We start from the raw sequence: 14,014 nt of genomic DNA on the forward strand, positions 1-14,014 counted from the left end.
GTTTCAGGACATTGCTCAGTTGTGCTTCTCTCCTTGGTTGTCCTTTGCAGGATCATCTTCCACGTCCTGCCTACCCTGTCTGGGGTGTCCCACAGTGCTCTACCCTGGGCCCTCTCCCCTTCTCTCTCTGCCCTTTTTCTCAGTGTCTTCTTTGCTCATGACTGCCAGATCTGTATATCCAGCCCTAGTCTCCTGAGCTTTGGTCCCCTTTACCCCAAATGCCCAATGTACATTTCTCAATCAACAAATATATTTATTAAGCATCTATTATGTACTAGGCATCTGTGACCATACCTCCATGGATAGGGCCGATCTCCTCTGAGCTGGCAGTGTTGGGCCTGGTGAGTGCCTGCCTGGGAGACCACCTGGGGATACTAAGTGCTGTAGGTTTAAAAAATGTTTAGGACAGCTACACGGTGCAGTGGATGGAACATTGGGCTTGGAGTCAGGAAGACTCGAGTTCAAATTTGGCCTCAAACACTTATTGGCTGTGTAATGTTAATGGAATATAAGATCTTCCTGCCCATTAATAGGTCTCATGTGGAGCCCATGAAGGGAAGCCTGCTTAGGGAAGTTTGCTGGTAGGAAGGCTTTCATGCCTTTTGCTAATTTCTAATTAGTCTCTGAGTCGAGGGTTGTGATGGTGACACCTTCTGGCTCTGAGAAGTGTATACATACTCTGAGTTGGTATTTTGCTTTGGGGGCTTGTTTATGAGAAGGATCTTGTGCTTCCCTGGTCAAGATTTTTCAGAGCTCCCCGACTGCTCAGATGTGAAGGCTCTCTCCATCCAAGGATGTATAGTGCATAGTCGATTCAGGCAGTCAGAGCCCTGCCTGTTGGTTTTTATTTCTCTACTTATATTTTCTTCGAAGTTCAAGGTACTGACTTTTCCCCTAAACTAGTGAATGTAATTAAAAAAAAAAAAGATTGTTAACCCCTTAAACAGCTGTCTTTCCTCATAAAGCAGATCTAAGAACCTGTGCTAACAGCCATCCTGGGTATGCCAGTGTGGTTGCCACTACGCTGTGTGACCCTGGGCAAGTCACTTAACCCTGTTGGCCTTAATCCACTGGAGGAGGAAATGGCAAAACACTCCAGTGTCTTTGCCAAGAAAACGTCATGGACCATATTGGTGCACTATGCTCCATGGGGTCATGATGGGTCAGACATGACTGAATAGGCTCTGAGCTAGATAACAGGGATGCAGACACTGTGTTGAGTGCTGGGGTGGGGGGAGATACTGAGAAAAGTGAGGTGGTCCCTGCCCTCTGAGAGCATCCATGCTCATTAGAGGTGACAACACACACACGGGAAGGCACATTTGCAGCTCACTCGGCAAGGCCCAGGGGTCTTCAGGGACTGTGGTGGTCCCAGCTTGGAGCACATGCTTCCCCATCCAGATTTTCATTACTGGGGACATGGATTTCCTCCCTCTTGAGCCCTTTCAAATGGGTCTTTTTTGGTTTTGTTTCTGGTACCATGTCATAGACTAGGTCCCCTGCTTCCTCCTTCCCCTGCCCTCCCACTCCCCCCTCCAAACCCCCTCCAAACCTTTCTTCCTTCTGATTCAGGCAGATGCCTCCTTCTTTCTCTGACCAAGGACTTGCTTTTTTTTTTTTTTTCCCTTCAGGGGCCTGGATTATTCCAAACCTTGGCACAGCAGTTATGTTCAAGCCAGAAATCAGATCTTTGAGAATTTGCATGTTCTTCATCCCACCCTGAGGACATTGCTGGACCTGGGCTACATGACATTTGCGGACAGGCTTTTACTGGACTTAACGGGCTTCAGGTAGAACCTGGTCTTTAAGCTGACCCAGTAACTATAGACCAGGGACCTGCTGTGTGCAAAGCACTTTGCTAAACCCTGGGGATCCAAAGACAAAAATAAGACAGTCCTTGGCCTTAAGGAATTTCTGTACTGATGGGAGAGTCTCAGACAGATGGTGATCCAGGAGAAGAATGATAAAGAGCTGTAGGCTGGTAGGAGGAGAGCCATGAGAAATGTGGGTGGCAGCAGTCGGGAGGAGAGACTATCCAGGAGCAGAGGGCGCTCAGAGATGTCAGACACAACAGAAAAGTCAAGAAGGGGGGCTCAAGAGGCCGAGTACCTGAGTTCTAATTCTGCCTTTGATTCCTGTTGTTTGGACACATGGCTTAACTTCTTGTGACCTCGGCTTCCTTATCTGCAAAATAAGGGCATTCTAGTTGGCCTTTGAGTCCCCCTGCCTCCCTAGGCCCATGAGCCTATGGGGAGACCCTTCCAATGAACATTTGAAGATTACACCCCCTTTGTCTATTTCCTTGGCCCACCCCTGCCAAATCAGGGATCCCAGCATCCCTGCTCCTCATTGACTGACCCCTCCAGGCTTCCCACCCCGTGGGGCAGAGCTCTCTTGCACTCTGAGTTCTTGGCCTTTATTGACCCTGCCTCTTGATGCTCTCTGGGCCTTGCCATTCACCCTGCAGATAACTTCTCTAGAGTATGGACTCTCTAGCCCAACTCAAGTATGACCTCCTTGAGAACAAAACCTGTATGATTCTTCAAGTTATCTCTCCAGGGCTTTGCACCTAAAAAAAGCCCCATATAACAAATACTTTTTTATTCATTTCTTGATTCATTCATCTTTAGCTTTTCATTTTTATTGTTATCACCTTTTATTGATCATTTCTATAACTTGAGGTTATAGGATTTTTCTTTTGATTTTATTTATTTCAGTCATTGGGGAATTAAAATCATTTTGCAAAACTATTTTATAGGTTATAGTTGATCTTAACTTTGCTATGGTATTTGTTTTTCTTCCTTTTCCTTATAATTAGAGCTAAAGGTCCCATGGATTGCGAAAGTTTGAGAAATGATGTGTCTATCAATGCCAGAAAAACAGAGGAGAAATTAATGAACACCTGGTATCCCAAAGTGATCAATATCTTCACCAAGAAGGAAGCACTTGATGACATTAAGGCAGAAAAATTGGATTCTTTCTATAACTGTGTGTCCACACTAATGTCAAATCAGGTGAATATATGTGTATATATATATATATATATATATATATATCTTGGGGAGCAAAAACATCACTGCATGTGGAGTCTGGAGATCTGAGTCCTTGGATGCCTCATTCATGCAATGGAGGATCACAATTCTTGGGCTAACTTATTGGCTTGTGGTGAAAGTGCTTTGTAAACTTTAAAGGGTCTATAGAAATGTACTATGTCATTACTAGCTTTGGGAGAGGTCCACTCATTTATTTTTCATTCATTTGTTCAGCATACATTTATTTGGGGTCTATCTCATGCAGACACCATGTTGTAGGCATTAGGGGAGGAGACCATGTTTAGATCACACATATTCTCTGTCTTCATGGGCTTTACAGTCTAGGAGGGCACAAGTTATGGACAAGAGTGTTAGGGAGCTGTAAAATTGAGTGTGATGGGAAGAAGGTTGTCACTGCTCTGGGAGGAGTCAGGGAAAGTTCCCTGGCAAGACAACTATTTGAATTGGGCCTTAAAGGATAGGTAGGAATTCATTAGGCAGAAAGGTGGGAGTCAGGAAGAGTGGATGGGAGCCAAGAAAGGCCGGGGCCTCCAGTGGGACAAAGACTGGTTCATTTGGCCAGAGGTGTGAGTGTTGTTAGATCGGGAATTCTTAACTCTTTTTTTTCTTTGTGCGGAGGCTCATGGATTCTTTCTCAGAATAATGTTTTAAAATATGTAAAATAAAATAGCTGTCATTACAAAAGAAACAGATTGTATTGAAATACTCTTATCAAGGGCAGCTGGGAGGCACAGTGGATAGAAGGCTGGACCTGGAGTCAGGAAGACCTGAATTCAAATGTGGCTGTAGACATTTATTATCTGTATGACCCTGGGCAAATCACTTAACCCTATTTACCTCAGTTTCCTCATGTATAAAATGAGCCAGAGAAGGAAAAGGCAAACCACTCCAGTGTCTTTGTCAGGAAGACCCTGAATTGGACCATGAAGAGTTGGATGTGACTGAAAATGACTAAACAGCAACTCTCATTTAAATTTAAAAAAATTGACAGACTCTCTAAAACCTCTAAGTCTGTGGATCTCCGGTTAATAACCCCTGCTTTGGTATTTAGAAGGGATGAAGAGGAGGGAATTATTTAGTTGGCCCAAATCTCTTAAGAAAGTTACTTGAAAAAGTTTGAACTTAGACCTCTGTTTTTTCTTACTACATCTCCCTTTGCAGATGGAGGCAGTCAAAACCATTCCATTTCCTATTATAAAAAGTCACCAAAGGTAGCTCAAGTGATTGAAAAGCTTGAGTCTCTAAAATCTGGATTTTTATTTGTTATGATAGATTGCCCCTGTTAGGAATGGACCATTCTGGCCATGCTTTGGTTTACCCATGAGTCTTGGGAGGCGTGGCTTCTGGACCCAGAAGTTGTTAGCAGAACTTGGCTAGTGCTTGGGGCCAGACCAAAGCAGACCCGGAAACATTCAGGAATGACCAGGGTGATCTCCACTCCTCCTAGAATATGTTCATCTTTTCTTTGTGCTTCTGACCCTCTCTCCCCTTTGCTCTCAAAAGCCCAGTGTTAAATGTAGCCATAAGGGAGAAAATAAACTCCTAGAGGTCTGCCTGAATGGCCTATGGGGAGTAGCACCCTGGTCTTTGCTTTGTATTTGGGAAGAGGAGAGGTGGAGTATACCGTATTCATTGTGGAATAATCGTATCTGCCTCTGGGCTTTCAAACAAGAAGCTGCTAGTGAAGGGCACCATTCCTTTGCCATGGCCAGTGGGGGCATGGCTTCTTCAGAAACCAGTGAATGAGGAGGAAAAGCAGCTGAGATACAAAGTAGAGTTATTCATTAGAGGGGGCAGAGTGTGCTGACTGGCCGAAAGCATCCCAAAGTAAGGACCTCATGAGGTCATTGAATTCTGTCAAAAAAAATTGTGTAAGAAGCAAAAGGTAAAGTTTGCATTTATAAAAGTCGTAAGATCACCTTGTGTTCTAATCCAGCTGAGAGATCTGTTAAAGAGAACGGTGGAAGGATTTGTAGATCTCTTTAATCCCGAAGACAAAAGATGGCTGCCAATATTCAAGATGGAATTGACCTTTGATGATGAAAAGATGGACTTTTATCCGACTTTTCAAGATTTGCAGGAAGTCGTGGGAGGCGTGGTAGATCGGATTGGAGAGACTCTGCAGGTGGGGGGCCTCTTTACCTGTGGAGTTGAAATGCTAATTTTCAGAAGTAAATAATTTGGTCTGGGCCATTATTAATATTGTATCTAGAGCCACTTACACTTGTAGTCTCTTTTCTTTTCTAAATGATTTTAAGTTAGAATGTTTTCATATTTGCATTTTCCACCGGGTTGATATTGGCCAGATAGCTCATCCCAAAATGGCTAGCCACTGGGGATGAGCCTTTCTATACTCAGCTAGGCTGAGCTGTGGAGAGTTGATCCATCTGTTTTCAGAGCCATACTTTGGATGTCAAGTTTAGATAACATGGATTTAGTAAACACTTTCTACGTGCCAGGCATTTTGCTAAGCACTGGTAATGTAGAGAAAGACAAAAACAGGAGCTCAAAAGTCAGTGGAATGTTCTCGAGCCTCCTGGCGTAGGCTTCAAAATCTCCAAGTCACCTCCCATTACATGAGCTACTGGAACAGAATTTGGTTGGAGGGCATTGGGATAAACATTAAAAGACATGGCAATCCAGTTCTAAAAGTGAAGATTTTAATGATGGCTTGTCTTTTACATCATAGTCATTTAAAAAAATATCATCGTTCTCACCCAGTCAGCCTTTCTGAACACAAAGCACTTTTCTGTAATCTGCAAAAGTCGAAACCATTGGGGCAGCTAGGTGGCACAGTGAATAGAACACTGGCCCTGGAGTCAGGAGAACGTGAGTTCAAATCCAGCCTCAGACACTTATAACCCCCAAACTAGCCATGTGACCCTGGGCAAGTCACTTAACCCCAATTGCCCTTCAAAAAGCAAAAAAAAAAAAAAAGTTGAAACCATTAAAAAAAATGGAATCATCTTTTTTTTAGTTAAAATCTTAAAAGAATGGGGAAAATAGTTTAGGAAACCTATAGCTTCATCCAGACATGTATCAAGCAGCACAGATTATATATCATAAACTTATGCGTATTAATGTATGTATATATGTATGAGTATGTATACATGTAGATATGTGTATGTATATAGAAGGCATTTAGGTGGTAGATGGCATAGAGAGTGGGATTTAGACTCAAGAAGTCCTGAGTTTGAATCTGGCCTCAGACAATTACTATCTGTGTGATTCTGGGCAAGTCACTTAACTTTTATGTAGCAATTTCCTCACTTGTGAAATAGGGATAATAACAGCATTTACCTCATGGGAATGTCGTGAGGATCATATGAGTAAATGTGTAGAAAGTGCTTTGTAGACTTTAAAGCATTATATAGATGGCAACTTTTAAAAGCATTTATGACCTAGGTGTCTATGAGAGTATACAAGAGGCTCACCTCTGATACATACTGACTACTTTAATATATATGTATGTATGTACATATGTATAAAACATACACACATATGTAAATGGGTACAGTCAGTTCTACTGCGATGAGCCAGACATCCTCTTAAAAATCACTGCATGTGCAAAGTTGTACAATAAAAATCACAGGGTTTATGGGGGAAATGGCATTGAGGCTGTTGACCTGGGAAAAAAACCAAACAAACCCCCTACCAACTAGCTGATGGGTATATACAGTAAAGCATTTATTCAGGACTGAAGGATTGCAGTTTGCCATATTCAGATAGGGATGAGCAAGGGAAGAAGGGATTCTCTTAGAGCATAGTCATGGGAAACAGCAGGATGGGAGTATGGTCTGGACACACGGAACAGCTGAATTTCAGGAAGGGAGTGTTGAAGGTGGTGAGGGATTGCAGAAAACAAGGTCCTAGAAATGTCTTGAGAACGATCTCTGTCTGGGAACAGGGCAGTTAGAAACTGCTGGTTACAGCAGGGGAGGGACCCAGATTTTCCCAGGGCTTAACAAGATACAGTACTCAAAAAATACAGTCAGTGAGATGCATAGATACAGATATATAGAGATTTGTGTGTATATATATATACATATGTCACTATATAGGTATACATCTCACTATATGTGCATATGTACATATACAAATACATGAATACCTATGTGTGTGTACACACACACACACATGCAGACATAGATGTGCTTGCATACATTTCTATATAGGAGAGGCCACCTCTGTGACCTTGGCCAAGTGAAGTCTCAATGCCCTAGGCAATTCTCTAAGATTATAAATTGTACAGAAGATGACCATCAGCTTTGATAAAGGGAGATCCCCACTCTGAGCTGAAGTCATAGGTCCCCTCTCTTTCTCTAAATAGATAAGTATAATCATTTCAATGGCTGTTAATTGATACTTGGCCTGTTAATGGAATTTTTTAGAATGTTCAGACTGTCCACTCTTGGCTGTCAGGCGGACCCACAACCGTAAACCTTAGCACGGAGCTTCCTGATGACGTGTTGGATTGGGCCTATCATACTCTGAAGAAAGCAGTGAGCCTGAACTTAGAAGGACCAAAGGAACACTTTAATGAATATGGTGTGTAGTGCTAGGCTGGTTCCCAACCCCCAAACTTAAAACATCAATAACAAAAATAACAAAACACAGTTTTTATGCATTGGAATTTTGACACTATCTATTTGCCTGTTACTCAGGAGGAGATGTGGGTCATTAAGTGATGGAACTGGGAGACCCTTGGAGATAGTCTCTGATACCAGAGTTGTCTAGATTAAGGACTTTTAGATCCAGAGAACTGAAATGATTTGTCTGAGATCCCACAAGGACAGATCTTGGACTGGGACCTGGGGCTCCTGAGTTCTCGGCCTGGCAGGCTCTGCCCTGCACGGTGGTTCCCTTCCCCCAGGAGGCAAGCCAGAAGTCACCATCTCCCTAGGGAAGCTGCAGGGCTTTAAAGCACATGGCCTCTTTAGATACTTTCCTGAAGATGGCTGTTGGAATTGAAGTCCTCATCTCCCAAACCCCTACTCCTCAGTAAGTCCTGAGACTTCTAGAGTGCAGTGATGGTCCTTGGACACTGGAGGGTGACCAATGGCCTCATGGCTCTTTTTTGGAAAATGCAGGCCCTGGTTTGAGTGCTGGGCTTTTGTAGTCTAATTCTTTGAAAACTGGTTGTCTGTGGATGGCCCATTAGAAAAGCCTCGATTAACCAGATTATTCAATGTGTCAGAATACCCATTCCCCAGTTAGCACTGACAACACTAAATTCACTAGAATTTTAAAATTTTTATATATTTTTAATTTGATGATTAATTTTCAGTTGAAAAGTATAGTTGGCTCATCAATGGGACTGCAGTTGAACAAATAGAAACATTCCAGGCAGAGAATCACACTTTTGATGAATATACTGAGGTAAGTTTTTTTCCTCTTAAATTTATTTATTTTTAGTTTATAGCATTCAGTTCCACAGGTTTTTGAGTTCCAAATTTTCTCCCCCCCAAGATGGCATGTAATCCGATATAGGTTCTACATATATGAGGTAGATCTCTCTTAATTCTCTCTCTCTCTCTTTTTTTTTTTTGCTTTTTGGAGGGCAGTTGGGGTTAAGTGACTTGCCCAAGGTCACGTGGCTAGTTTTTTGTGTTATGTATCTGAGGTCGGATTTGAACTCAGGTCCTCCTGACTCCAGGGCTGCTGCTCTATTCATTGCACCACCTAGCTGCCCTAATTCTCTTCTTTATGCATGAAATCTGAGGTTCTTAATTATTTAATTTGGGATGTATTTTTTTCCTCTAAATATGTGGCAGTATATGAGATATACTCATACTGGGGTTAATAGATTTGCTTGCTTTGGCAAATCATTTAAAAACAGCTAACATCTACATAGCAATTTAAGGTGTGTAAGACACTTCACAAAGAGTTACCTCATTTGCTCTGTCACAACCATCCTAGGAGATGGGTACTGTTATTATACCCATTTTACAGATGAGGTTGAAAGGAGTTAAGGGACTGACTCAGGGTCACACAGCTAATAAGGGTCCGAGGCAGCATCAGAACTCTTTTTTTTAAAAAAATTATGTTTATTTTTAGTTTACAACATTCATTTTCCACAAGATTTTGAGTTATAAATTTTCTCCCTGTCTTTCCCCTACCCACCACCCTAAAAAAGCAATCCCACTGAATACCCCCTCCCCCAATCTGCTGTCTCCTATATACTCCCCCATTCCCCCTCCAACTTTCCAGTAGGGCAGGATGGATTTCCATACCCCAATGCCTGTATGTCTTACTTCCCAGTGCATGTAAAAAAAATAATAATTTTTTTTAAACATTTGATTTTAAAACTTTGAATTCCAAATTCTTTCCCTTCTTTCCTCATCACCCACCCCCACTGGGAAGATAAACAGTTCAATATAGGTTGTACATGTGTAGTTAGGCAAAAAATTTCCACAATGGATATATTGTGAAAAACTATTTCCCTCCATCCTATCCTGCCCCCCACTTGTTCTATTTTCTACTTTGACCCTGTCCCTTTTCAAAAGCGTGTGCTTGTAACTACCTTCCCCCTAACCTGCCCTCCCTTCTATCATCCCCCCTTTTATCCCGTTCCCCCTACTTTCCTGTAGGGTAATAAACGCAATTTAGTGTGTATGTTATTCCCTTCTTAAGCCAAATTCAATGAGATTAAGGTTGACCCATTCCCTTTTGCCTTTCTGTTCTTCCCCTCCCTTGTAACAGTTTTCCCTTGCCTCTTTTATATGAAATAATTTACCCTATTCAGTCTTTCCCTATCTCCTCTCCTTATATTCCTCTCTCACCTTTTAATTTTATTTTTTAAATATCATCCCTTCCTAATCAATTGATCCTGTGTCCTCTGTCTATGTATACCTGTACACATATATACATATACTCACATATGTGCACATATACCCTCCTATGTAGACATATATATGTATGTAAATATATATATATATATACATTTATATTACCTTCAACTATTCTCATAATGAGAAAAGTTTCATAAGTTACAATTATCATTTTTCCATATAGGCATGTAAATAGTTCAACTTTGATAAGTTCCTTATGATTTCTTTTCCCTGTTTACCTTCTTATGCTTTTCTTGCTTCTTGTATCTGAATGTCAAATTTTCTATTCAACTCTGGTTTTTTCAGCAAGAATGCTTGAAAGTCCTCTATTCCATTGAATGACCATATTTTCCCCTGAAACATGATACTCAGTTTTGCTGGGTAGGTGACTCTTGGTTTTAATCCCAGCTCCTTTGACCTCCGGAATATCATATTCCAAGCTCTTCGATCCCTCAGTGTAGAAGCTGCCAGATCCTGGGTTATCCTGATTGTGTTTCTACAATATTCAAATTGTTTCCTCTTGGCTGCTTGTAATATTTTCTCCTTGATCTGGGAACTCTGGAACCTGGCTATAATATTCCTAGGAGTTTTCTTTTTGGGATCTTTTTCAGGAGGTGATTGGTGGATTCTTTCAACCTCTATTTTGCCCTCTGGTTCTAAAACATCAAGGCAATTTTCCTTGAGAATTTCTTGGAGGATGATTTCTAGGTTCTTTTTTTTTTGATCATGGCTTTCAGGTAGTCCAATAATTTTTAAATTATCTCTCCTGGATCTATTTTCGAGGTCAGTGGTTTTTCCAATGAGTTATTTCACATTGCCTTCTAATTTTTCATTTGTTTGGATCTGTTTAATAGTATCTTGATTTCTCATATGACTTAATTGCTCACATTTGTTCTTTTAAACAGTATGGCTGTTACTGTATACACCATTCTCTTGGTTCTGCTCATTTCACTCTTTGTTATTTTGTGCAAGTCTATTTATGTTTTTCTAAGATCATCAAGACCATCATTTCTTATAGCACAGTAGTCTTTTATCACAATAATATGCCACAACTTGTTCAGCCATTCCCCAATTGATGGGCATCCTCACGTTGTCCAGTTCTTTGCCATCACAAAAAGAGCTGCTATGAATATTTTAGAACAAAGAGGCTTTTTTCCTTTTTCCCTAATCACCTTTGGAAATAGATCTAGTAGTTGTATTTCTGGGTCCAAAGGTGAAGGCAGTTTGATAATTCTTTGGGCATAATTTCAGATTGCTCTCCAAAATGGTTGAATAAGTTAAGTGTCCTAGTTTTTCCACATCTCCAACATTTTTTGCTTTCCCCTTTAATCATTTTAGCCAATCTAATAGGTGTAAAATGATATCAAAGTTGTTTTAATTTGCATTTCTCTAATTTATAGCGATTGAGAGTTTTTTCATATGACTACAAATTGTTTTGATTTCTTCATTGGAAAACTGCCTATTCATATCCTTTGAGCATTTATAAATTGGGGAATGACTTGTTATTCTTATAGATTTTACGGATTTCTTATGTGTTTGAGATATGAGACCTTTATCTGAGAAACTGTCTATGAAATTTTCTTCTTCCCCAATTTTCTGCTTTTCTTCTGGTTATAAAGCCAAGCATGAGCAGCTTTCCAGAGGACTGCTGCTGTGAACAGCTTTTCAAGATTCTAATTACACAGATCAGTGAACTCTCTATTTATTCAGTAACAAATTAAGGCAAAACATTCACAGAAAATCAAAACACAGCATTCACCACATCACAACTTGACAACTTGTCACTAAAATGGCCACATAGTTTTCACCAAAGTGGTCACATAGTTTTAAACAAAGTACAGTCATTTAGTAACTCAATCATTCAATCATCCTTAAGGAGGCCTCCTTAAGGGACACAAAGTACAAAGGTCCAAGTCCTCCACCCATGGAGTGCAATCAAGTTACAATATCATCTGTCACTACTTAGTACTCTCTTAAGGGGTAGTGGAAAGTACAAAGGTCATCCACCCCAGGTCACAAGTAAGTTACAGTTTCATCAGTCAGCATTAGATACCCAAGGAGAGGTCTTTTCATCTTGACTTGAGGCAGGCTCCCAGATTCCCTGGTTCCTCTTCCATGGTCCCAGCTACTGCCTGAATCTAACCAACTGCCACCTGAGTTCAAAGACATATAGCTCCCAGTTCCTTGTCCAGCTTTCCATCCAGTTCCTGCTCCACATTGAAGCTCACAGTGTCCAGTCCACCTCAAGTCCTTCACAGTTTCTATTCATGGGAAGAGAAAACTTAACAGAGCCATAACAATATCTACACACATCAAGCTTAGCAGAATTACAACCATATTCACCCACATGGTCAGCACTATCACCTCAATTCACTTTCTGCCTGTGAAGTCAACATAGACCCAAAACAGACAGACAATCATGCTTCCTCTGGCAGCTCCAGCTGGCCCTTGGAAGCTCTCAGCAGGAGTTTGGCTGGCTCTCAGAAGAAGCTCCGCCACCACAAGTTCTGTTTTCAAAATCAAAATCGCTTTCTCCAGCCTGGGCCTCTCCTCCCCAGCTTCCAGCTGCTTTCTCTAGGAAGTTCTGACTCAGTTCTAAATTCTCATTTCTCTTCTCAGTTCTTCTCAATTCTCAGTTCAGTCTTCAGTCCAGCAGTAGCCTCCATGACGCTTGCCCCAAGAAGTTCTGACTCTCCCAGCTGGTGTGTTTCCTTATATATGGTATTACCTCCTCCCTGTTCAGCCCCTTTCTGTTATGTCAGCAACAGGGGTTCATACCTTCTGTTTCTTATCAGAGGCTTGATATAATTAATTTGAAATTAAGTACCTGTTAGCTTGCCAATACAAAGGGATCTTCAAATTTCATTATTATTACACTGGTCTTGGCTACATTTGTTTTATTTCTACAAAATCTTTTTACTTTAATGTAATCAAAATTATCCATTTTGCACACTTTGCTCAGCTATCTCTTGTTTATTTGTAAATTGTTTACCTATGCATATATCTGATAAGTAATATGTTCCATGTTCTTCAAATTTTCTCTCTTTATATCTAGGTCACATATCCATTTTGATCTTATCTTGGTAAATGGTGTAAGATATTGGTCTATGCCCAATTTCTGCCCTACTGTCTCCCAGTTTTCCCAACAATTTTTACCAAATAATGAAGTCTTATCCTAAAATCTTAAGTCTTTACATTTGTCAAATATAAGGTTATTATATTATTTTGTTGCTGTAAATTGTATATCTACTCTGTCCCATTGATGTACCTTTCTATTTCTTAGCTAGTACCATATAGTTTTGATACTTCCTGCCATATAATATAGTTAAGATCTGGTACTGCTAAACTTGCTTTCTCTACTTTTTTTTTCATTATTTACTTTGATATTCTTGACTTTTTGTTCTTCCATATGAATTTTTTTTCATTTTTCAAATGCTTTATTAACTTCTGATTTACATCATTCATTTCCACCAGATTTTGAGTTACAAATTTTCTCCCCGTTTTTCTCCTGCCCACTGCCCCAAACTAGCAGTCCCACAGGATATCCCCTCCTCTAATCTGCTTTCTCCCATATTCCTCCCAAACCCCTTTCGACTTTTCCAGTGGATCTCTATGTGCCTGTATATCTTATTTCCCAATTACATGTAAAATAGTATTAATAATAGTATATATATATATATGTATATATATATATTTAAATATTTGATTTTAAAACTTTGAATTCCAGATTCATTTCCTTCCTCCCTTGCCACCCACCCTTACTTGGAAGATAAGCAGTTCAGTATAGATTGTACATGTGTGGCTAATGCAAAATAATAACAGTAGATGTATTGTAAAAGACTGACTATATTTCCCTCCCTCCTATCCCACCTCCCACTTGTTCTATTCTCTACTTTGATCCTGTCCCTTTTCAAAAGTGGGTGCTTCCAACTTCTCTCCCCCCCAGCCTGCCCTCCCTTCCATCATGCCCCCTCTCATCCCCTTTCCCCCCTAGTCTCCTGGAGGGTGAGATACCCTATTTAGTGTGTATTTCATTCCCTTCTCAAGCCAAATTCCATGGGGATAAGGTTGACCCATTCCCTTTTGCCTTCCTATTCTTCCCCTCCATTGTAACCATTTTCCCTTGCCTCT

General features: G+C 40.7%; 1 protein-coding gene across 5 annotated transcripts in view; it reads left to right on the forward strand.

Moving 5' to 3' along the window:
- The window catches only part of DNAH12 (dynein axonemal heavy chain 12), a 159,501-nt gene that overhangs the window by 13,933 nt on the left and 131,554 nt on the right, over positions 1-14,014 (forward strand). For all 5 annotated transcript variants that reach the window (XR_011167579.1, XR_011167580.1, XM_069084269.1 and 2 more), the window contains exons 6-10: positions 1,632-1,790; positions 2,819-3,014; positions 4,990-5,178; positions 7,445-7,601; positions 8,341-8,432. Coding sequence is in view for 3 of the 5 variants with exons in the window: in XM_069084269.1 (XP_068940370.1) it covers positions 1,632-1,790; positions 2,819-3,014; positions 4,990-5,178; positions 7,445-7,601; positions 8,341-8,432 (793 nt within the window). In the remaining 2 variants the exon portion in view is untranslated. The remainder of the gene's footprint in view (positions 1-1,631; positions 1,791-2,818; positions 3,015-4,989; positions 5,179-7,444; positions 7,602-8,340; positions 8,433-14,014) is intronic.

This window comes from Petaurus breviceps, unplaced genomic scaffold, assembly GCF_028583685.1.
Source record: "Petaurus breviceps papuanus isolate PSGF00001 unplaced genomic scaffold, PetGlider_PUasm1.0 174, whole genome shotgun sequence".
Classification (NCBI taxonomy): Eukaryota; Metazoa; Chordata; class Mammalia; order Diprotodontia; family Petauridae; genus Petaurus; species Petaurus breviceps.